General features: G+C 40.9%; 1 protein-coding gene across 2 annotated transcripts in view; it reads left to right on the top strand.

The window, feature by feature from the left end:
• LOC122718631 (3-phosphoinositide-dependent protein kinase 1) overlaps positions 1 to 26,287 on the top strand; it is a 479,613-nt gene that overhangs the window by 154,222 nt on the left and 299,104 nt on the right. Inside the window, exon 3 of one of the 2 annotated variants that reach the window (XM_043943831.1) lies at positions 19,656 to 19,694. The exons of the other annotated variant lie outside the window; for it this stretch is intronic. Coding sequence (XP_043799766.1) covers positions 19,656 to 19,694 — 39 coding nt within the window. The remainder of the gene's footprint in view (positions 1 to 19,655; positions 19,695 to 26,287) is intronic. 2 annotated transcript variants of the gene reach the window in all.

The following is a 26,287-nucleotide window of genomic DNA, read 5'->3' as shown; positions in this document are numbered from 1 at the left end:
TCTGGAATGCGAGTTGTAGGGGAAATAGGGGAGGAAGACGGATGAGTGAAATTAGGGTGTCACTTCGATGAAGTGGCATTCACCTTTTGTGAATCGCTTAATATAACCACATCATTATCATATTTCATCATTAATTATCAATTTATATATCATTGATGATTTGCAACTCAACTTTGATCATTGAAAAATTTTAAATTTAATTAATTTCAAGTAGAGACTTATTTTTTAATTGTCATAACCTAACATTTATACGTACCATATGACGCCTCGTTCAATCTTTGATCGCGAAGTATATTTACTCCTTTATCTCTGTCTTTATCTTTGTTATTTATTCGTTACGCGCTAATGATCCCTCGTTATCCCGTAAATTGGATCGAACGAACAAATAAATAAATTCCGTCTTATCGTAAAACGTAACTCGATGAACGCGATTCCTCCTCCATAGATGCGCGCGCACGCGATTTTGCCGCGTTAGCGATCAGTTGCGCGCGCAGGTACGCGCGTACTGAATGAAAACGGCCGGCTTGTCGAGACATCGTCTGGAATCGTGAGATCTTCATTAAGCATCCGCTTTAATTAACGACGCTTGTTATCATGTAAACAATCGATCAAGAGGTGGCATGCCGGGCCGGTAAATTAAAAATTTCCATTCTACTGTCAAGTGCTACAGGCAGGAAGATTTAATATCGGAGTAATTAAAGCGATCGATTGTGTGTGATTCATCAAGGACGACGACCCCGAGGAGCGAGGAGCAGTCTCGATGCGCCTCGATGATGAGTACGATGTTTCCCGCGCGCGCGCACTCTCTCTCGTACGCTGCTGCTTCTTTTTGAATGAGCTGGCTCGTATTTCGAGTACGCATGCACGACCTGTGAGAAACCCTCTCGTTGTCGGTCGAACGAACCAACCAACCAACGAACGTACGAACGAACGAACGAACGAACGAACGCTAAAAAAAGAAGGAACGTGTGCGTGCGAACGAAGCGGCGGGAACAAAACCGGGTCTTGAAGCGGGGCCGGGCGCGGAACGAAAAAGAAGGACACAAAGGGTTAACAGGAGAGGTTACAGGCGAAAGATCCCTAATATCGATGGCGGTGTTTAGTCAAAGGGCCGTTTCATTCACCGGCTAAACGAGAAGATCTACCGTGTTCCCTTTCGTTTCAAGGCCAACCGCGAGCGTGCCCCTTTACCTATAAATCTGCGGAATGTTTCGACTAACGGCCTCGCGTGCACCTCTTTTTAAGCCCTTACCTCCTCTCTCTCTCTCTCTCTCTCTCTTTCCTCTTCTTCCCCTTCGTCCTTTCTTTCTCACTCCCGCTCGAAGCGTTGTGCCAAATGATTCGAGATCCGTCGAAGAATTTTAATTAGACGCGCCGTAAGGCTTCGCTCTCGAGATCATCCCCTTACCTCCGCTTCTGTCTGTCTGTCTGTCTTCGCAATAAAACCAGCCACCAACATAGAAAGAAATTTCGTTTCGTTTTTTACGGACTTCGTTCCGCAGAATTTTTGGTAATAAAATCGCGTAATTCTTAATTCTCTTAAATTCCAATAAATTCAAGATCCGATTCTTATTCCGTGATTCGTATTCTCTAGAACTCTTTCCTCTCGAAACTGGTAAATTACATTTCTTCGGCAGGGATAAGGATTGGGAAATAGAAAGAGGAACAGGAGGCAATAGCACTGGTGGAATACTATTATTTTCTTGACCGTCGGTGTCGCGACGCGAGCAGCGTCGTGATCGAGGGTCAGGCTATCGTTTCTTCGTTACTTTAATCACCGAATCGTCTTCGAAGCACGGCCCTCCATCCCTCCTCGCCCTCTCGGCCGACGAGTATCCGACGACCAGGAACACCCATTGTCGTCCAATTTTCGTGGACGACCATTAGGTCCTTGCTGCTTGCTCTGCAGCCTCGTTCGTCAAAGTCCGCAGTGGCGTTCCCGGCAATAAGAAATGAAGCGAGCCTCGAAGAGCATTATAACGAGCTTCACGATGTCGCGCACGTATCGCCCTCCTCCTTCCTTTTCTACCGACTTCCTTCTCGATCTTCTTCGTCTCTTTCTCTCTCTCTCTCTCTTTGACACCATCTCCGACCTTGCGTTTTAAAAAGGAGCAAGTTTTTTTTTCCCTCCCATCTCCCCTTTTTTCTCTCGTTCCTCGCGAACGGCCACCCTTCTCCTTCGACAAGGACGAGGTTAAGTGGAAAGGAAGGGAGAGAAAGAGGGGCGGGCAGGTGCGCGGAAGGGATGGAAGAAGAAGGGTTTCGCTTAGGAAACCATCCTCGAGGAAAAAATTAAAGTTGCGACGCGTACCGACCATCCATCTCCCCTTGGTGGCGAGAGTTAACGCAACATTATGTACTCCTTACAGCTCCCCGAACTTAATGTCGGCGCAACGTGCCCCGCCGGAACACGAGGGATTGCCTTTTTTTTTTTTTTAACGACCTACAAACCACCCTCGCGGTTGAAATAAAATCGAGCTGCCCCTCGGTTTGTACCAGTGACGAGCCGTGATCGATTCTCAATGGCAAAAAAATCACGATGTCGCGAGCGATAGATATAAAAAAAAAAAGGTATATTTAGCATTTCTCTTAATCTGTTATTATTTTCATGGGAATAATATTTTCGACACTTGATATTAACGAATGTAATAATTGGAAATGAAATACCTAGGAATTGATATCGGTTCGAATAATTTACACGATTTTGTCGTGATACCGATCACAGCTTAATACAATACAGTATTCCTGTAACACGCTTAATTCGTTTTGTGTTGCATTGAAATCGTATTAAATGAAACCTGATGTAAATCGGAGGAATGTCAATAAAAACAAAGCGATAGAAACATTCGTTGTACGAGGATTATTTAAGTTTATCAAGCTACGAGTTACTTCGATATTACGTTCTCAGAATATCGTTTTGTAAAAGCGATTAACTTGGCAATTTTTGATTCTTCATCATCGTGGAATATTTGAGAATTGTTTGAAAGTCACGAGAACAGTGATTCATTCGTCGCTAATTGATACCAGTCGTACACGGTCGAAAGAAAAGAGGAATATTGATTCAAGGATAATTTTGATAATGGTTTCCTAATTATAGGGATATTATAGCAAAGAGAATAAATTAATCGTTCCTTCCGTTAATTATCGATCAAAATTTCGCTCGTGTAATGACGCAGAAATGATCGATGTAAACGATATTTTATGATGAGTAATTTGGAAACTTGATATTATTAATAACGATGTCACAGACTTCCGTTCTTCGTACACATCGAAACGAGGGTTTCACTTTAGGTGCACGTTGAATGTGGAAAATTGGCGGTGGTGGTACAATAAAGAGGTATAATAAAGAAATAAAATATCGATAATGTTGCTGAATTAGTTAATGTATAATTGACCGTGTGATTCAAGCTGTAGATGATTTCATATTTGTATTAAAAGTCTCGTTCATATTACAAATGAGACTTTTATTATTATAAATTTCGTCCCTTATTACATTTAAATATATTTTATAAATCAATAGTTTTAATTATGAAAATAATCAAGAGATATTGCGAGCTATGCACAATTTCTTACATATTCTTCGTTTAATTAAAATATTCCATTGGATATCTTAGAACGTTCGCGATATTACAAAATATTATGGATGTACAAATATCTAGGATAAGATGATGAAATAATATGGAGAGTGCCTTTAATTCGTACCACGAACAAGATAAATTTGTCTTTGTCCTAAATTCAAAAACAAGGGGATATTTATCACAGAATATCTCGCAACAGGGACCAAGTGTTCAGTAGAATGAACTTTGCGATCTGTGCCCGCTTGCATCTTGTAATTCACTCAACGTTCATTGACACGTTTTCTTAGTTGGATCAACGACCTACTGATTTCTACGCTTCTAACGCGTACACATCGAGCGTGCGGGCAATAACGATTAAACCAGCAAATTGTTCCGTTTGCTACACACGATATTGCCACGATACAGAGTTCTCTCAACCAGTCTTTGTCTGGTAGGCTTGGAATGAATTATAGATAACGATTTAAATTCTTTTCCTTTGTTCGTTGCGTTCATTGTCGTAGACGTAGAATTGAAGAAGAAGAAGAAGAAGAAGAAGAAGAATAAGTATAAAATATACAAAGGGATTACGAAAGTAGTCGTAAAATGTTTTAAAAGCGGCCCAAGCTTTCTTCTCAAACGGTTCAATATGACACGGTGCTTGATTTGAAATGAAAAATTAAAAAGAAAAAAAGAAAAAAAAAGGGAGAGAGAAAGTAGAAAAGAGGAAGGCAGAGTAAATAATTCAGCTTGACACGACTCGATTTTCGCCGCTATTCACGCCAAGCGTGATTTTCAAAAGTTATTGACAATTAATGGACAGATTATGGGATTGGATCGACGTTCCTCTTCAAACTTACTTCAACGATGGATGGGCTGTCCAATGAAACAGGTGTACTGTTCTCGAAATGTTCAAAAAGCTACTTATCTATTTATCAAAATTTTCAATATTACGAATGTTTAAAAATAATTCTTTAAGAATTTTATTTCCTAAATACGTCATATGAAATGATTATGAATTATTTCGCATTGTACAAAGAAAGTGAACGGAATAAAGGAATCGACGATTGATATAAAGAATATACAAAAAATATCATATTTTCTGTACATTAATTATATTAATTTCTTCTATGATTCTATGATTATTTATACAACTTTTACTCGAAACAGTTGTATAACGGTACAAGAGCGAAAAACCACGAGGAATCAGTTCCCATTACGTTACTTTCAAACTATGTCTGACAATGCATGATCCACTTCCCCTTGTTTCCTCTCTCGTGCTAATTATACCGGGTGATCCTATCTTCATTTATACACCTTATCTTTTAATATGCACTATTACTTTTAATTCAAAATATCTACATCGAGATTACTCGTCCAAGATTAGTAAGGATATCCATTTAACGGATCACTGTTTTACACCAACATCTTGTGCATTTTCTTATAAACGACAAACCTCTATACCACGAGGCATGTATATTATTCGAACAGTATTTCTAATTAATAATCATTCCAAAGTAAAGAATATAATATTACTCGAATTGGAAAAAAGGAATCTTCTGTTTCATCGATACGAATGATAAATGATTATTTCGAAATCTTCTAAAATCTTACCTTGATCAACGGTCCACTGATATCGGTTGAAGGTTGAAGAAGAATCGTATATAAGAAGTCGCAGAAATCATCCATTTCTGGTCACGTAACCGTGGCCATGTCACTTTTCCCGTATCGCGGGCAATTAATCGGCCAAGATTAAATTCCTTCGCATTGTTTCTTCGAGCCACCGATCCGGTAATTAGACGGTGAGTACCGGCCCAACGATAACCTGGTTGCCGGTCGTACATCACATAATCACTGTGCGTTTGACATTTATTATGGCGAACGCAACCACGATGCAGTCCATGGATAAGGTTCACGCACTCCTTGGGAAACGTTTGATGTACTATTTTTATTCATCTTTTCATTCATCCTTTTCGAGTAATCGAGTAATCGATCACGTCAGAGGTGATTCTTCTTTTAAATTTGAATCAGTACTTTTTCTGCTCGTTATATATTAAGTAGCTCTTATTGAAAATATTCTAGATTTCTAGTTAATAGAATTAATTGATTGTTTGAAACAGTTTGATTGACTGTTAAAACGAAAGATGAAATCGTTACAATTTGTTTTGTGGTTTTATTTAATTTGAATAGTTTGTGCAGAATATTTAGGAACAAAGATATTTGGGTGTAATATGAATTAAAAATAAATGAATTAAATCTCTGTTATATTTTTCTGACTGTAAAAAGTGAATTTACATAAACATTATGGACAAAGAATATTTTTAACCTTTAGCCTTAAAGAGGAAAATTTTAATTTCGAAATTCTACGAGGAACGTGTGTTTGACAAATATATCAGTCACAATGTGAAAATCCCAAGAGATATCTCTAATTCAAAGGAAGGCTAATTAAAAAAGTGTAGTCCTTGAAAAGAGCGAATATTTTTGTCATGCGACACAAGTACAGAGATGCAGAGATATATCAGCTTTCTTCTGTTATTCGAGCTAGTGGATGCCTCTGCAAATCTCTCGTGCATTTTCATTCACGTTTTCAGACACGACAACCTGTGCACGATAACCTCTCCACTCCATTTTTCTTTTTTCTATCTTCACTGGTATCGGCGTTTTGTTTTATTTTTTTTTTTTTCGTCTCCTTTCTCCCGATTCTTCGACTGATTAGCAGTTTTTTGTATTCTTTGCGATAATTATACCGATATTTATACATATAAATATACAAAAATTTATGGAATGAATGTGATATGCAAAATATAATATTTAAAGGAATAATATTTTTAATTACTCGTATGAATATTTTGCTTAAAAATGTTTCGCGAAATAAATGTAATATATATATATTTTTATTATAGAAAACGTTAAGAATATTAAGTTTCTTTATTATAAAAAATTAACAATGGATAAACAACTCGAAAGGATTAAAGGATTATCTACCATTCACCCCGAGTCTTTATCTCGTGACGCGCACGCAAATAGACGAATCGACATGGAGAATTGTTGACCTGTAACTAAGAAGATCTAACATTAGTCTGTCAAACTGCGGCAGAGAGTTCGAAAGACCAAGGAAGAGACGGAGGGTGGCGATGGATGGGGGTGGTTGGCTGGAAAAGCCGCGGGCTCTGCTGGCGTGTGCGCGACGGATACGTGCCTGGACTCCATTACAGCCTGGAACCACTCTTCTCTTCCGATAAAAATGAAAAAAACTGTCCTCCATCCCCTCCGCCACCGTATCGGTAACTGCTTCGAGAACCGAGTCTATCAACCCCTCCTCGACCCTCATCTCGAGAACCATCCCTTTCTTTCCCTCCTTCTTATTCTTCCTTCTCCCCTTTCCCTCTCCTTTGCTGCCATAGCCACCTTTCGAGTCAGCTCTTCGAGATATGTCCACCAAGCTTCAGGAGACACATTCGCGAACTGGCTTCGAATAGATCGACTCTACTGTGTGCGGCTCCACGTTTCCTGCCTTTCTTCTCTTTCGCCCCTTCTTTCCCCCTCCTTTGATTTCTTTCTCTCTTACCTCATATCGTCCATCTTTTTTTCTTCTTTATTTATTTATTCACTTATTTATATTTGCTTTTCTTGTGACACTTTCTTTTCTTTTTTTTTTTTCCTCTTGATATTTATATTTCTTGAACAAAGTTAATAACGTTCTTTAATAACGATAACACATTGTTGAGGGGGTCAAAAATATAATTGGATGATCAAGATTACGAACGTTTATTGAAAATATAAAGATCCATAGAATGCATAAAATGTTTAAAGCATATGATCGATAAAATAGAATTTTAAAAAGTTTAAATAGAACTTTAAATAGGGATTTACTTTATTCTCAAATAACTTAATGCATTTTTCATAAATATTTATCGACACCTCGATATCTCACTTTCCTTCACAACGATTCGTAAGAATCCTTCGTAATCTACTCTTTCTGCTCAAACATCGGAAGGCTGTCTTCCACGATTCTTCTCAACTCCATCTTGATTCCTTGACAAAAAACCCACCACCCTTCCTCCCCATCCTCCAATAATATCGAAAACGGATAAGATGAGATAAGGCTGCGCTAAAATATTAAGATTCCGATCCACTCTGATCCGTTAGATAGCGTCAGCATCCACCCACAGGGGATACTCTCCCGTTTCCTTTTTTTTTTATTTGCCCGTTATTAATCGCGAGTCCGGTCCTCCTCCTCCTCCTCCTCCTCCTCCTCCTCCTCCTCGAGCGGCTTACATCCTTTGTCGTGCTCTTCAGACGTCTGTGGAGGAACGTCCGGGGATTGCTTTCAAACACGTATCCACGTTTCAAGGATACGTGTATTCATCGTGTATCCCTCCACTCCCCTCCCCCGCTCCTTCCTTTATTTCCTTCTTACGTCTGATCCTTGTTTCCAGTCTCGAGCGATATTCGCCGGGGCTGATTCCCCACGAATGCGCGGCAGGATTTCCGCGTGCACCGGCAAAAGTGGATTTTCCTTTCCTCCCCGACGACGACGTCGATGCCGCGAATAAATCTCCATCCTCGACTTTTAAACGTTGCTTATCGTCTTACGCGCTTTGCCTCCCCCCGTTTAAAATATCCTTATCCCCGCTGTTCGCCATTTTCCCTCCTCCCTCGAGGGAAGAAGAGATGCGGAGAGGTGCGGCCTCTTCTTGCTTGGGATCTCGAATTTTTTTTTTTTTTTTGTCCTTCGCTTCGATCGATTAGATGAGAGAAATCGTGCAATTTCGATCGATTGTGATCAAGGTTTGGATACAAGGATTAGATTCGGATAATTTTTTTGAATTTTTTTTCAACATCGATGTTGTATTTCTTGTACGTGTGCGTGAACAATCCAAGCATATTAAAAGTCAGAGGGATGATAATAATAATGAAATAAAAAATAATACAAAAGCATATTCAAAACATTCGTTTCAAATCAATTTTCCAAATGCATTAGCCAAAAAAAAAAAAGAAAAGAAAAAGCCATATTATATTAATATTTTTATTTTATATATACATATATAATTACAAATATAATTCTCATGTATCAACAACTCTATTTTATTGCTAACACGAATATCGCTTCTTTCCTCCACGTGGAAACACAGTCACAATCTCCGGTCGTCTTTCTAAAACACGTCGGTTCCAGAACCTCGATAAATATCCACCCTTTCACGATCTCTCGACCGTGGATCATCGTCCCCGTTTTCTCGTCCCTCAGTTTCCAATTAAATACACCTATTTTCTCCGCTCGGAAGCCGGTTTCTTATCGGCGCGTCTTGAGATACGCTCGCGACGTCCCCAGACATGTTTCCAATAGAACGACGTTTCCCTCGCGATACGTACACGCGCTTTGTACACTATTTCCCCTCTATTTTTCCCGATTTTCCTCTCCTTTCTCTCCCTCTCTCTCTCTCTCTCTCTCTCTCTCTCTCTCCTACGTCCAATCTTGCTTCGATCGTCCGAGAATCCCATTCCCATGACTTGGAGGGAGTAGAGCAGAATAAAGGAGGATAAATCGAACCAATTACTATTTCGAGGTAATTGGTTGAATACGTCGCGTCGTATTATTCGATAGCAGACGTTAGAAAATAATTAGGAATAGTTTGAATGGAAGACATTCGAGTGTACATGTTTGTTTTTGTTTCCAATATCGATCCATTGTAAGATATATGTATACAAACCGAGCGATATGTACGCGGATTTCCGAGAAGCGGCATATCGTCGATTATGTTGACAAACGATTGCCCCTTGTATCTGCGTATCGGGCACACGCCTGATCCAAATCAGTTCCACGCGAGACTCGTACACGATCGTAACGCACAAATTACGATACTCGTTCCAAGTTGTTCCCTCTTCCTTCCTTCACTTTATTTCAATTCCCTATCGTTCAATTGCATTTCTAATACGCATCGCCGCTCTATTACGCGCACACACACATATCCACACACACACTTCACACACACGGTTGAATCAACATCCAAATGGAGGGTCAAATATTTTCCCCCTGTGCGTGTATTTACCTTCGTCCATCGATCGATCGATCGATAACTCCGCTCGCAACCGGCCCTTTGGAATCCTTTCAAGAATCGCGACGGTATCGCAAATGGATCAAATTAGAAATTTACTCGGAGCCAGGGCTTTACAAGACACATCCGATCGGTGGTAATAATTCAGTGTCGCCGCGAGCCGCCACGAGATAACTCCTCGCAGATAAATAATTCACCGTATCTATCAATCGTGCTCTTCAACGTCGCCGATGGTTCGTGTACACGTATCGAGCGTTACGATTTTATTTCGGTATCGTTGATTGACGCGACACCGCTCCATGAAACCAACGTACTTTTCAACCAAGTATTGGCGTATCTGTTGATTGACTGTTCAGAGGTCGGATGGAAATATCGTGCCACTTAAGACGCGATTCGATAATTTGTGGAAAATTATACACTTTGAATTAAGAGAGATATTTTTTGGGGGGGAGGGGGGTCGTTCATTTCGGGATTCGAATTATTCAATTGCGAAACAGAAAGAGAGGGGAAGGAAGAGAATTTACGCGCGACAGATGTTACTTCAACTTTTGTTTCAATTGATCTATTACTACGTAATTAAGGATATACGCAAATTTTCATTTAAAATCAGAAATCTGTTTTTCTGAAGAAAATAGATAAGATAAATTCTCGAGACTTTTGTGACTGATATATTTGGTGAACAATGGTGATATGGATATCGGATATAACTTGAAGATCTCGGTGAAATCGGATGGGTTTTATATTTGTCCCTCTGAATATCTTACTATGGGGTTCAGTACGTGATTGATAAATCTGGATGAGCCGAGCCGCCTGCCTTCAAACGAATTTCCTTTAATATCTTGCCCGGATCGAGAAGAAAAGAGAGAGAGAGAGAGAGAGAGAGAGAGAGAGAGAGAGAGAGAGAGAGGGAGAGAGGAATGGCGATGCAATTTCTCATCAGCCCCCGCGAGAATCGCTTTCTCTTCTAGGGGAGTAAATTAGAGAATCGTGTTACAAGGAATCGGTGCTGGCTAAGTGCTCTCTTCGCGATTTATTTTCGACGCGGAATTGAACGTTGAAACAGCTTCATCTCACTTTTTGACGTTCTTGTTTCAGAATGTTTGCGCGATCTCGTTAGGCACTGATTACGGATATATTTTAAATTTCGACGAGAATCCGTCGGGAATTCGAACAAAAGTGTTCGCAAAATTTATTCGTTTTATGAATGTATGAGTAGTAGGATGATTTAAGAATGGACAGAAGAAGAAATTTATTTGATTTGTGTTTGATTTTGTTAAAATTTACAGGAAAATATAAGAATTATTCACACGTAGCATATAGAACAATTAAAAAATTTACTGTTGAAGAGTTATTGTATTTATGGAATTGTGGCGATAGCTTTCGAAGTCGAAGAAGAGCATCCGAAGTTTGACGATCTGTAGGTTGTGAAAGAGGATAATGAAGGAAGGATGACGAAGTGCAACTTTCGATACTGTTGTACACAGAATCGAAGCGGCGAGTGAGATAATAAAGGAAAGGCTTCTTATTGAATTACATACTTCACGATTCTGAAATTACAGATGGAAAATTTATTTATTATTCAGGACACCTAATCAGAAAATTAATATCGAATCCTTGATCACCCTCCCCTTTATTATTTCCTCCCCTTTTCTTGGATACATTTAAATTAATCGAGAAACGAAGCATCGCGTTCCTTTTTTCTTCCTTATTCAAAACATTGTATACGCAAAATCAATGTGATTCTTCGTTCACCTTGGAAATACAAATATGAATAAATGACGTAAAATTCGTGTATTACAGGCGTGTAAAAACAACCAACCCCCCCTCTCTCTCTTCTATATAACACTCCAAAACACGAACGACCATTCGAATCGGAAGGAGAAGGGCGAGGCGAGAGTGTCTACGCGTCTGGGCGGAAATAGCAGGGAGGCAGTGGATCGAGGCCTTGGTATTAAATGGAATCGCGTGCCGTTCGAATTCCTTTCATCCGTACCGGTAAATCGCGAGCCGAGGCGTTTTTTCGCGTCGCGTTCTCGTCTTGCCGTGAACTTATCGCGCAAAATCGCGAGGCGGTAACGAGGCGGGCCGTGGATGGTGCAGCTGCAACGCGCCATCCGCATCCTCTTCCCCCTCCTCCCTCCCTCTCTCTATCTCTCTCTCTCTCTCTCTCACCCTCTTCGCTCCCCCCCACGTAATTGGCAGTTCACGCGGCCATTCCGGTGGAAGCCGCACGCGCGCCGAGGTTTTTGAACTCGCGGCCAAAAGAATCCCGCGCGCGCGTTATGCGCGGGCAAACCAGACGCCGAGGAGGAGGAGGGTGAGAGGGAGGGGGCGAAGGAACGCGGCGAAGGAGAAAGAAGGAGAGACGAGAAGGAGGCTTCCTCCGCGAGGATCAGGAGGAGGGAAGGAGGAGAGGAGGAGGCAAGAGGAAGAAGGCACGATAAAGACGTTTCCTCTCGCGCGTTCGCCGATAGTTTCCGTTATTTTTTCTTTCCTTCTTTCCTTCTTTCCTTCTTTCCTTCTTTCTTCTTTTTCTTTTTTTTTTTAAGGAAAGGAAACGCAAGCGAGGATATGTACTAACCAATAGGGAGGATAAATAGCCAGGGGGACAATAGCCTTTTGCGACGCGGAGAAATTCGCGAAATTTATCTCTCGATCGATTAGGATGATTTTCGATAATGGATGGATAATCTTCGTTAGAGATTTTTTTTTTCGATTCTTTTTGGAAGTTAGTTAGGCTCGCTTTCGCTCGCTTTCTCGGGGAGGGGGGGGGGGAGGAAGGGAGAGATTGGGATTTTCTTTTATTGGGAACATTATGTAAGTTCGATGTGCATGAATTTGACGATGACGTTATATAAACCTTTTGAATAAAAAGGTTCTTATACGCGGGATCGAGTGATTCGAATCGAGTGGGCTCGTGGGCTCCGATGATAATAACGTCGTTGAAAGTAAAAAACAAAAAAAAAAAAAAAAAAGGAATTACACAACAAAGCAACGAAAGAATGGATGAAAGGAGAAGAATTCTTTGCCCGTTGCAAAGTTGAAGAGAAACTCATTCTCTCTCTCTCTCTCTCTCTCTCTTTCTCTCTCTCTCTCTCTCTTCGAAAAATATACATTTGTCCGAATTAATCGCGCTAAAAGCTGCCGCCTCGGGTAATATCCTTAAACGACGTGTCTATCGAATTTTCATGAGGAACGGGGAGGGAGGGGGGAGGGGGGGGGGGAAGAAACGGCGGTAATGTATAAAGATTCGAGAAAATAAACAAAGGAAGAACGGGAAAGAAGCACGGGAAACACGGGGACATCCGGGGGAACGAAAAGGAGGAGGTGGAAAGAAAGAGTTTTCTTCCCTCTACTTCGGTCATTCGTCGAAAGTGGCTACGACGACTAAAGTTCGCGACAGGCTAAGAGCTTCTCCACCCGTCCGGGCCAGGCATTCTAAGATTGAAATTAATTATTTCTACACTCTGCAGAGAGAGAGAGAGAGAGAGAGGGAGAGAGAGAGAGAGAGAGCGTTTCTCGCAAGTGGTGGGATAGGCTGGAAAATTCGTCAGGTGCCACGATGACACGACGATTTCGCGTCTACGCTCAATGCGATTATCAAAAAGCGACTCTCTTCCGTTTTTTTTCTTTTTTTTTTTTTTTTCTCTGGACGGAGTTTCTATAGATTTCCACTCCATTCCCCGTTTTACTCCGTTTTTTTCGCACGAAAAGTCGTTGGCATTAAACGCCGTTCGGATTCAACATTGCCTCTTCGAAATCACCGTGTTGTTCCCCCCCTCTGTCTCTCTCTCTCTCTCTCTCTCTCTCTCTCTCTCTCTCTCTCTCTCTCTCTCCTTCTCTCTCGACTGGTTTCGCAGGGGCCACCTGCGAATATTTCGACGGAGATTAACGCGATGGAATTTTAGACCGTTTAATCGGGCCCCCCTTCCCCCCCCCCCCCCCTCCCTTGTCGCTCCAGGAGACGTTCCCGGTTAATTTTCAGAGCTGGGTCGGAAACGGGTGGATAGAGAGCTCTAGGTTGAACGAGTTTTGTGTACATAATTTAGTTTTGATTGGGGATGGAGGTCTTGGGATTTGGGTTTGAGTGGCGTGGATCTGCTTGTTTTTGACGAGAGGAAGTTGAAGCTCTATATAACGTGTGCTCTTTCGCGTTAGATCGTAAGTAATCGTTTCAAAATAGGGATAATTTTAGTAGAAAAATAAAGTAACACTCGATACCGTATATCTTTAATTTATCGATCGTTTTCTTTTTCTTTTTTAATTAAAATTATCGTTTCGATTAATTTCTTTCCCGATTTTCAAACAACAGCGTCCACAATTTTCAATCCCAATCTTAATCTTATTGTCCCTCTGCAACAACTTTTGAAACCCGACGATCCAAAATTGGCTGAAGAGTCTTTTATACCGTATAGAACGAACAAAACAAAGGAATAAGTTTGAAATTATCAAAAATGGTCCAAGGATCCATAAACAATGGCACACTACCTTTTGCCGAGATATTCAATTTCCTCGGTCCAACAAGGGAGAGGAAAGAGACCTCCACGATTCCACGATTCCCGTGGATCGCCGCGATATTACCATCGAAATTATCGCCAAATACGCACGATACGATATTAAATCGAGAAAATTCACCAATCCTCCTCCACCCCTCCTCGAGAAAGAGACATCCTCCCCTCGTTCCAGGGTTAATTCGCGCTAATCCGATACCGTTACGGGGAGGATTCTTCCGTTGCGGCGAATAACATTTCGATGATCGATCGCCGATCGCGGTTAAGAGGCGTATTAATTGGGCCGTCGATCGATACCTCTAATTACCGGTGCGCGCCGCGCTGATTAATTACCACCGGCTGGCCACGGCTGCTAACCAAACCGAGATCGATGCCCGTTCCCCGCCTATTCTCTTTAATTCGACTCGATCGAGTGATTATTTTACCCACCACGCGTGTCCTCCCCCTTTCCCTCTCCTTTCTTCGTCTTCTTCTTCTGCTTCTTCTGGGGAAGGGGAGACGTGTGGGGGGATGTTGAATGGACGGCGATTTCGATTCCGTGGATTTGGAAAGATCGTATATAAGTTTTTATTTCTTTTTAAGATACTTTGCGATCGATTATGATAACGATTTTTATATTTATCGGTATTTTAAAAAATTTCTTTCTCTTTCTCATTTCGGTTTTCGTAAAAATTTTGAAGCCGTTGTTGAAAAGAATCATTGGGGAGGAGGGAGAGAAGAAAGAAAAAGAATCGAAGAGGAATAAAAGAAGAGGACGTCAAATAAGAAAATGAATTCCATACTAAACTCCATCTCTTCTTTAACGTCCATTTAATTTCGACATATTTCGCCAACTTGGTAAACGGATTTCGCAAGATTGCAAGATAAATGATCGATGAGACACGCGAGCCTCGAACTGACGTGTACACACGCAAAGAGGAGGAATAGAAATAGAAATAGAAGAAAGGGGGGCACGTGGCGCGTTAATGGAAAAAACAGAGTCGCAATTTGCAAATCGCCATCACGATTCAGGATTCCTCGCTCGTGCGTGATCCACTCTTTTGTATTTTGGAACGTGACTCAGGATGGGTTCATTAGCATGAACTCCCGCCACGCGCCATTTCGAGAAACTGCGTCGTCGTTCAAAGCGCCGACAGGACAATAAATGATTCGGCATAATTTCCATGTTGTTGTGTCTGCATTTTGTTGATGCCCCCGTTGATGCGTCAATTTGATTATTCGAGCTGTTTTCTTGCCGAACATTCTCGAATGTAAATCAATATTTTTTTACGAAACCTTTAATCCTCCAGCATTTTTTCTGATTTTTCAATAGATTTTTGGAATAATGTCCAGGTATTTAATTATAGTTCCTTTGTTCCTTTCGATTCGTTCTAAATTCGTTCTAAAATTATTATTTGGATCGTTTCAATTTGCTTTTCGATTTTAAAATTTGTCAATCTTTAATTGATGGATTAACCTATATATTTTTTAAAACTTGAATTACGTAATTTATTAATTAATGAAACTTGGAATTCGATATAATGATATAAATATTAGATCGAATTGCCACGAATGTGTAAAGTCACTTAAATTTTAACAAAATATTTTGACTGATTAAACGTATCGTTAAATAATATTTATTTTAATTTTTGGTATTACTTGAATACCGTTTTATATACAACAACAAATTACACGTTGGCAAAATTATATGTTACACACAACTTAAAAAAAGAATAAATTCATTAACAACCATCAATTAAAGATTTTGATCCTGACAATTCGTTAATTCGATCGACTGTTACTTTCAATAAATCTACAAATGTCAAATATCTTATTGAAATAATTTATCAATAATCAATTGTAACATTTCAATAATCCAACAATTAATTCAATTAATAACAAATAAAATTACGTTTTGCATTTATTCGATATATACAACGTACGTTCTTGTACGAAAGAATAACAGCTAGCAACCGAAAGAGAACACGTTCCCTCTTCTTTTCTTTTTTTTTTTCCAAACTGCCATACATCAAAAACCCCTTCTTGCTGTTCTCTTGCTTCTTTTCTTTTCTTCCTCCTCTTCTTCTTCTTGTTCTTGTTCTTCTTCTTCTTCTTCTTCCCCTGGCGTGCTCGCATCCGGTGATCAGGGATAAGAACAAAGTTTGCCACGAGGACGAGCATTTTGCCACGATTTCCCGACAATTTGGAGCGATTTCACGTTCAGCAGGAGTCCCTCCGTCGCGCTACGTCGATTACGCGTTTACAGGTAATTTACTGTTTAACGACAGCCCCATGCCTGCCCGGTTGCTCAAGGACTCGACGCCGATTTAATTAGCGTTATCGCACCCTCGTCACGGTTGTCCTTACCTCGCAAAATCTTGCATTTCGCAAGGATTTCACCACTGGCCTTTACGAAGGGCTGCCTAACCAGCGGAACGATCGGCGGAGAGGCAAATTATATGAATTTCGTATGCGACCAGAGCCATCCTCGCGAGTCAACGTTTAACGTTTAAAAATCGTAATGAAAGGAGGAGAGGAGATATCGATCGAAATTCGCGAATGTTTTTTAATTGACGCAAGAAAAGAAAGGAAAGAAGGAAAGAAAGAGAGGAGACAGAAGGGAGGGCGGAAATCCGTTGACCGTATTTCGATTTCGCCCTCTTTTTATTTCTACCACATGTATGCACAATTAACCAAGATTGTCTGCGATCTGATATGTAAATCCATCGAATGAAACACCCTTAGGAACCTTTTTTTATGAATTTGATTTCGAGGTCGTATTATTTCTTTCTCTCTTTTTTTTTTTTTTTTTTTTGTTGAAGAAGAAGAGCAAGCTTTTGAATTACTGGAACCGAGTAGGAGTAAACTGTTGGCTAAATCTCTTCAGATTTTTAGATATCTGCGGATTCCACGACGATATATAATTTTTCGAGTTTTTAATTTGTACGAGTAATAAGTACAAATTAAAAAAAAAAGCTAAATAACGAGACAACTTTTAATATCGAATCTTCGAATGATCTTAAGCATCAACGACACGATTTCTTCCGATTTTCGAGTAACTAATTAATTTTCGACGATTCGATGATCTTCGAATGATCTTGGGGCGATCGATCTGTTCAACTTTTCCATGATTCTTCACGCGATTCTTTAATTATATTCATAAATTTTCGTTTTAATTATTAATTGGTAAATTATATCGCAGATGAAATTTTCGTGGAAAGATAACTTTCCAAATTTGAAATCGACATGACGGTATTTTTCGACGGGGAAATAATATTTATAACACGTATTTTTTGCATTTGGTTGGTTTATTCTCGCGCGTTACTTTTGTCGTAAGTATGGTAGATGGTAGATTATGGGTGCACATAAGTAACGCAACACAAGCCGACTAAAATCAAGTTGGAAAGAAGGTGGTGGAAAAGGTTCGAGATGGAAGAGATTTAACCTTCCAGAGATCCTGGAAATTATGTGAAGACGTATATACACAGATTCCCTCCGGTATTGCGAACATTTGTCACCGCCATCTTCGAACTGTCGACTTTCAAGGCTACTCAACTCAGAAATTTCATCCATGGGATTTATCCTGTCCCCACGTGCTGCACTCGCATTATTTACACGCACATTTTTACCCACCGTGGAAAAGAAGAAATTCGCAAGTTCACGCGATTTAATGTTAATTTGACGATTGACACGCGACAAAGCCGAACATTTGTCTCGAGAATCCTTCGTTTAATGGGGACGAAACATTCTTTCCATCTGGAAATTCTTCCATCAATTATTCATTCGTAACACGTGTAGAATTATTGAATCTAATAATCTTCTTGTCTCGAGGAATCCGATCGATGATTTATTGAAACGATGTCTCCATCCATAAATCATCCGACACTTGCTAATTTTAAATACAAAAGCTTGTTAATCTATTAACGTCAATTTATTTTAATATCGCCTGAATTTCATTATTGGATCGTAAATACTTCGTAAGATTTGAAAATAACGAAAATGATAAATCCATTTCCAAGAAATTTTATTCCAAATCGCATTGCGAATTATCCATGAATTCCATTTTTCCATAATCCACAAATATATCGCAATACTACTCGATAATTGACAGATGAAATGAACTTTCGATCAAGCTCTCCTTTCCCACATTTTATTATATCTTCCCTCGGATATCCTCAATTTTTATCCTCATCTTGTCAAACTTCCCCGAATTTCCTCCTTCCTTATTGATATAATAATCAATAATCAATTATGATGAATCCTAAGTAAAATAAAAATTGCCGTATCAAATTTCAAATTGCCACGGGATATCAATGTTCCCAAAAGCGAAAGGTTAACGACAAACCTTCGTTTTCGTTCACCCCTTCGCGTTCCACCGGGATTCCTCGAATTTCCTCGCCAATATCGCGCCAACGTCGCGCTCGCATCCGGTGGCATCCGCGAGGTGCCACGTGTTTCGCGCAAAACGTGAACCCCGAAGTTCATTAGCACCGCCACGCGCCAATAGCCAGGGCCGTTGCACGCTGGCGCCGAATGGCGCGCCGTGCCGCGCGCGATGAAAGGGATCACCGGCGTAAGAAAGAATTCTTTCCGGCGTTTGCACGCGCGTCCGCCGCGGAGGGAGAATTCACGCTCATCAAATTCTTTTCGTGGCGAATATCGCCCCCGTCTCTTTCCCTCTTCTTCCCCCTCGTCTCTTCATCCAGCGGTTCGAAAAAGCGGTCGGTTCTCCCTGTTTTTGCTTCTTTTTCTTTCCACACAAAGAGAAATTTCGGGAAGAGTAAAATGGGTTTTGTACGTAACATGGCGTTGCATTTCGTGGGATAATAAGGTTTTTGGAATTTGTGAGTTCGCCTCTTCTGTAATACTTGTTGAGTAATTACTCTTTGAGTGGGTGTGATTTTTCAGCGTGATTTCTATTCCCTTCTTCTAGCCAATTGATCCATTTATTTTTGAATGGAACAATAAATAATAATGTATGAAAATTAAGTTTATTCTTTGTACAATTTCTGGATAAAATTAACTGGATATTCCATTCCAATCGTGTTAGATATCATTTATGAAATTCGAACTGGATGAAGAACGATGAACCATCGATTGAACGTGTATATATATATATTTATATATTTTTCTCTTCGTTATCGCGTATACGATACGTATATATACGTATCAGCGAACAACGTGATAATCGACCTCGCGTTTCAGCATTACGCGTAGCGAAGCATGTTGCCCATTTTTCGACGTTCAATCGATAGTCACGCGATCGTCGCCGCAGCCTTCTTCCCTGAGAACGTGCCGCTCTCATTTCCAAAGGTCGATCGCCTTCGTTCCAACGTTTGACGCAGCTCGGTGTCCTTCTCGGTTGAAAATAAAAACGATGACCGTGTATAAAAAGGCCGGGGAACGTGGCGGAAAGTTTTCGTAACCGGATCTGAACGCGATGCGTGCCGCTAAATTTAACGTCCCCTCCTTCCGTAAAGCAACACCAATTAACCCGTCTCTCTCTCTCTCTCTCTCTCTCTCTCTATTTTCTTTCTTTTCTTCCTTCTTTACAGCTCGAGGAATGCGAGACGTCGGAGGATGCGCCGATCAAGGTATGGAATCGACCATCATCCTCCCCATTAAAGAAAAGACGAATTTTTACCTGTTAGAAGGTAGGAAATGATGCTCGAGTTGGAATTTCTCTCCTGGAATTTACCATAATTTTATTCCACGATGGTTTCCAAATTTAAAGCAATTTTTAATTTTCGCTCAGATCCCAATTTCTTTTTGTATTATGCGTTAAACGAATACCATCTTTATTATTACATTCTTTACCAGAGGTTTAATTATTTCCCCTCCCTCAATGGTGTATAGAAACAATAAACTCAAACCTTCCATCATCTATTTACAATCCTTTCCAAATTCTATTATAGAATAGAACAAAACGTTAATATGTCAAATTTCCAATCCAATAGTTGAGTAACTCCATTCTAGTAAGAAGAAGCACGATTATCCCATTCACGGTCACAGGGGAGGGTAAGGGCATCTTTCCATCGATCGGGTATCATCCCCCCTTTCCGAGAAGCGGTAGAAAAATCGGCCGCGTAAAAATATCCTCCGTTACGACCCAGTTCCCCGCCCGTCGTTTCACGCGCCCGAGAGATTGCATCCGCGCACGGTGTTGGCTGGCCCCGCGTCCTCTTCCGCAATATCGTCGTTCCGCCCGTTTTATATTAAATATCCGACTGTGCCCGATCCGGTCGAGGACTCGCGCCCGTTCGAACGCAATTACCGGCGCATCGATGCCGAAACTAGGCCATCCCCTAACCAGCAGCCGTTCTCCCCGCGGGGGTGCGCCAATGGGGAGGGAGGAGGGGAGGGAAGAGTCGCACTTCTCAACCGGGGACAGTTTAAACTGGGTTTAAACTGTTTATTTTGATCGTACCGCGACAACGAATAAATTGCCATGCTAATAACTAATGTTTTTCTTTTTCTTTTCTAGGAAAAGCGAAGGGGGGATTGTTTTGGTTGACAGGAATTTTAGAGAGAAAGGGATTATCTCTTAATAATTGTTACGCGTTGAATGTTTGGTATAAGCGATGCTGAATAATATTTCAGATATTTATGTTTGTTTCTCATTTTCGTCTCCTATGAATACGACGATAATTATCCCGTCGAATGGTTTATTTTCGTTCTATCTCCAATAACAGTGATGATTTCACACACAGTTTACATTTATTCCTCCGCTCGCTTATTATTTTTCTGATTCAGAATGTTAATTATTCTCCGGGATAATACGATATAAAACTTCATTCACTATGTTTTCTCTACGTTTTCTCTTCGCTACGAAACATACAAGATTCCACCTCGATAAGATGTGGATACGCGATAACCATCGAAACGAGTTATCGTCCCGAGTTAGACGGTTCGTATATCTGGGCCCCCGATTTTGGCTCCTCCCCCCTCTCTGAAGTGCATCCACTGAACCGTGCCTCTCTCTTCTTCAACTCCCTCCCCCTCCTGGTGGGCCTTCAATTACGGCGGCGACGCTCTCACCCCTTGCGACAGGAAACGCGGGCCTGACGTAAAGTATGACGCGCGGAGTAATTTTAATTACGCGATGCAGCAGCCCTGAATTGTTGCTACCGGGAGCTTCAGACATATTGGACTAATTCACGTCATTCGGGCGACACTTATTAAACCCGGGAATGCCGTCAGCCTTAATCCTCCTGTAGAATGCAAGATGAGCTTGGCGCGTTAAGGGGTCGGAGGAGGGGGTTGAAGGAGCGAAGGAGGGTGGTTGGAGCGGCGAGAGAGCGCAGGGAGGACGTGATAATCTCTGAGGCGAGTCCTGGGGAACTTTCCCAAGAGTCCTTCGCCCCCCTCCCCTCTTCCACTCTACTTTCGAATAATAGAGCCGCTAGTTTCGCTCACTGTTGGAAAACCGTTGCCTGAAAACCGTTCCACCCGATTTTTCCTTCGTGTCTCGATCGTCTCCCTTCCCCTCGTATTCTATTTTGGGATAATAGAGCCGCTCCAATCATCGTTGGATCGCAGTTTTTTTTGAGAAAAGGATTCTTGATTGATTTTGAAATTAAATTAAAGCTTAGATACGGACTTTAAATTGCATTTGAAATACTCCCAACATTTCAAAATACTCACAAATTTTATCGTTCTCTTTAAGGCTCTCACTTATAGTTCTCAACTTCGTTTGAAAAGGTATAACGCGAGATACTTGGAGTAACGAAGACACGATTGGAGGACCCTCCGGTTCACCTGTAGTCGAAGGTGTATCGAGTTAAAAGGGACGGCAAAGGGCCGTGGAAAAGAGCGTAATGGTTGCTCCGCTTTTGGGCCGCGGCGGTAACGAAGGCGAAACAAAACGTTGAGCGATATAATCGTTGAATAATAATCGGTGCGTGCGTCGTTATCGGGCGAGGATAACGAGCGCTATCGTTAAGTTTTAATGAGCGCTAGCCCTAAATTAATATAACGATCCGCCCGCGGACCGTGACGAGCCGACGGCCCGCGTCCAAGTCCCGTGACGTGACACGATGACCACACCACCGTGACGACATTCCCTCCGCGGGCCAACCGTTGTATCCCCGCGTTTTCCATTAATGCCCGACAATTCTCGCAATTACGTGTAAATTATTAATCGATCGCATTGACGATTCTCTTTTCGATTCGAAAATTTTCGAAGAAAAATACACGAGTCGCTGTTAATCCGTTCTGGATCCAATTTGTGAGATTTGACGGAGTCAAAGTTTTCTGATTAAGTAAGATTTATAATGATCGAGAATATTTCGGATATTTAAAGAGGAAGAACGTTTAAATATTGCAAGAATTCGCGAGAGTCGGAGAGAATAATCCCGATAATTATTCATTTCATCGATGGTGTATCCCTTTCGAATTTCCCCACGCTCGTGCCGCCCCCATTGTTCTTCGAAAATCCATTTCGAAGAATCGCGCCCAAGCTATCGATGTCAATTAACCGGCGAGGCTCGTTCGTTGATTAAAGTCATCCGTCTAGGTAATTAGTGATTAATTGAAGGATCGTCCCTTAAAGCAGCCCGACGCAACGCTCCTCCTCGTCATCCCTAATTGGGTGTAATTAGCGCGCTGCTGCCCACTCGATTCCTTCGATAAGCGATCGTTTCAACTTTTGACAGGCGGATCGAACGAATTTCTATTCAAAGATCGATAAATCAATCGTCTGATGGAAACGCGCATCGAACTCTCTCTGAACTGCGTGCACGATTGTGTCTCTTAGCTCCTCCGCGCTTAGATCCTCGTTCGAAAATTCGTCGAGAGAAAGAGAAACGTTTTGAAAAATGAATTTCAATATCCCCAAATCATGAATTCATTCATTGGCTTCGATCAAGAGAACAAGAGAACTTTCCCAAAGTACAAAGTTTTCTCCAATTATCGACACTATTTTTGTCCTCGACTCGCACAAGAGATTTAAAGTTTCTTATCAAAACTGTGTCAAAACGTCTAGCCACATTTCCCCCTCCGCCCATAAGTAATTTCATCGAATTTGCTCCTCCACCTGTGCTCCTCTCTCCCTGTGGAACCAAAAAAAAAGAAAAAAAGGAGAAAAAGGAAAGATTGTAATTCCGACCTCGACTTCGAAACAGCCTCGAAGACCCGGCAATCTAACAGCGGGAGTCGCCTCGTGACTTTGTCTCCCGCTGTTCCCGCTCCGCGTTTTCAGCAACGTTTCCAGCAACAAGAGTCGAGGCACGTTCGTTCTGGTCATAAAGAGTGCCAAGAGTCTGAAAGAAAAGCATCATCCGATGGTGAATCTCTGATCCGGAACGTCGTTCAATTTAGTCAGCCGAGCCGACCTTGGAAGGGCGATAATTTCTTCGGGGCGAAAAGAATGGCCGATTTAATTGCCAAAGGGTATACAGTGCTTGACGAGGCTGAATAACATCACCAGACATTATTACGTTACAGTGATTCATATTAATTATAACAACAACAACAACAACAACAACAATAATAATAATAATAATAATAATAATAATAATAGAGGAACAAGAGGAACGGTGTTAATTACTAATTAATTGTTCAATTTCGAATGAAAACTTTGAATCGAATTCAAAGTTCAATTTTCTCACCTGCTTTGAATGATTAATATTTTTTATAGGGGATATATTCGATGTTCTCAAATATCCAATTTTTTTTTTTTCAAAACGCTTATACTTTGATCATTATTAGCTCGTCAGACCTATGTATTATGCCTCGACGAAGCGCAAAGATTATGCTTTTCTTTCATCGAAAAGAATCGTTATCGTTGTAAAGAAGAANNAAAAAAAAAAAAAAAAAAAAAAAAGAATGTGATTTCCATCTACAGATTTCCATCGGAAGTCGAGCATCACGAAAGTCCTTTTTGTTCGATAGATCATTGAAATGATGGGGTGGTCTATGAATAGGGGAGGTCTAAACAGCGTGGCTTCTTTTTCCATCGACATGTTCGTGACATGCACGGTACGTGCTCACGTTTTGACGTAGATGTATTTGTTTAACATTTCATCGGCCGTTTCTCTCGTCGTGGGCTAAGTGCATTCAACCTTCGGTCGATAATGGATGTCTGCGGCGTAGACGCGTGGAATGAAGTTTTGACTTTGCATAAACAGTGTTGGAGGAGGAGCGCGGATGGAGTTGTTGCGAAGGGAAGATATTATTGTTGCAGTTCTACTTTCATTACGTGGAACAGATGCATAAACTTTGGAACATCTCCGCCTCGAATAAAGCGTAACCAAGAAAGGAACCTTTTCCTCTGTCAATATTTGGATATCAGAGTGCTTGCTTTGCTTTTGTCAAGATTATACATCTTCCACTTAAGAAATTATTAAGATCAACTTTAAGGCTTCGAAATTAGGATTTTATCCATTTAGAAGTATCATCAGGAGTATTATAATATTGGGAATTTTGAGAGCAGTGTGATAACACACTAAGCTTATATTACTTTCATAACGAATTCAAATTTCTTTGTATATCGTTACACGTTACCCAAGTAAAATAGACAGAGCAAGTGTATTATACAGATTCATCGATTTAACGTACCAATTGTACGATAAAGTATCCTCAACCCTTAAACTATAAAATATAGTTCATGCTAGTTTGATTAATTTTATTATTCCATTGAAAAAAGAAAAATGGAACAAACGCAACAACAAATTACATCAGTCTTTAAGACAGACGAATCTCCTTGATTGTGAAAAAAAACTTTGTTAGAAACAAACTACGAAAAATAACGATGGAACGGATTTGGGGCGAATTTTTTTCCCCTCTCCCCTCCGATCGAGGCCACACGCGCGCAGGAGAAAGAGAGAGAGAGAGAGAGAGAGAGAGAGAGAGAGAGAGAGAGAGAGTGTACTCGCATACATAATTCATGGAAAGACTTGCGGCGGAGTTGGTTGACATAACCGCGGCGTAACGCGTCGTAATGCGTCATAATGTATAATAATGCATCGTAGCCGGGAGCGTAATGCATGAAAATGGTCCTGCCGCGAGTGGCTTTCTTTATTTCATCGCCGCCATTAAACGCGCCCGTGATTTCCTGCTGGCACGGTGTAATCTAATTTCGCGGCTTGCTCGCGCAATTATTGCCCAACCCTCCCTCCTCTCGCGCCGCGAGAAGGTTCGCGCGATACGTCGCTTTAATGGCCATTATTAGAACCGTGCTGAACACGTTTCTGAAACTTCCTACGTGTAATTGTCGAAACTCGATCGCGGAATCGCTACTGTTATCGGTTTTTCCATTGGAAGGGTTGACGGTTGTCGGTGGAGAAACGGCACTTGAAGGTATCAGGTGTACCATTATTACCATTGCGATTGCCTTTCTTTATTTTTCATTTTCTTGTTTTCGAACTTGTGCAAAGTGAAAACTATTTTTTTCTTTTTTTTTTTTTTTATTTTTAATCCTCGATTGTATTGTTTAAATTTGTGGAATAGAAATTTAAACAATACATGTTTCAATCTTCGAATTTGAATTCGAACGAGCAAAGAGGATGAATTTATATACAATTAAAAAATCATCACACTGTTAATTAACATTCACTCTACACACGTAGTTAATTCCTTTACGTTTCTCTGGATGATCGTTCTATAAGTGATCCAGAGACGAAACGAAAGATGCATCGTTTCCATTTCCAATTTTCCAAGGAATACGAAGAAGGATAAAAATTCGTATATTTTCTGACCGATTTCAATTTTATTCAATTCCGGCCATACTCTGTGGAATATAGAGTGGCATCATTTCCGGCCAGAGTATAAATTCGATCTTGACAGAGTGGAATGCGAAACGCGGAGTCGGTACGGCCATTAATGTTTTCTCGTTTCGCGAAACAACGCTTGGCGTCGTTGCTCGTTAAACATGCTAATACACGGAAACTTAGCGTAAAGTATGGTTATTAGGGTCGTCCAGATTATAGCGGGGAAGCGGAACGACGTGGAGAGACGGAATAGGGTGAATAATACTGTATCGAGCTGTTTTCTCTCTCTCTCTCTCTTCCCCTTCGTTCTCCTCCTCGACAAATAGCTTAGAATAATTTAAACGTCCAACAGATACAGATGTACAAATGTTTATATTGCGAGAGACAGAGGTGGTCAAATATAGGTGGAAAGTACAATATTGAACGATCAAACGGAGATTTCCAACTCGCGTGATTTCAAATTGAGAAGGAAACACGCG

This window comes from Apis laboriosa, unplaced genomic scaffold (assembly GCF_014066325.1).
Source record: "Apis laboriosa isolate Shangri-la unplaced genomic scaffold, ASM1406632v1 scaffold66_cov157, whole genome shotgun sequence".
NCBI classification, from domain to species: Eukaryota; Metazoa; Arthropoda; class Insecta; order Hymenoptera; family Apidae; genus Apis; species Apis laboriosa.
The sequence above is the reverse complement of the archived record's forward strand: the minus strand, read 5'-3'. Positions and strand labels throughout refer to the sequence as shown.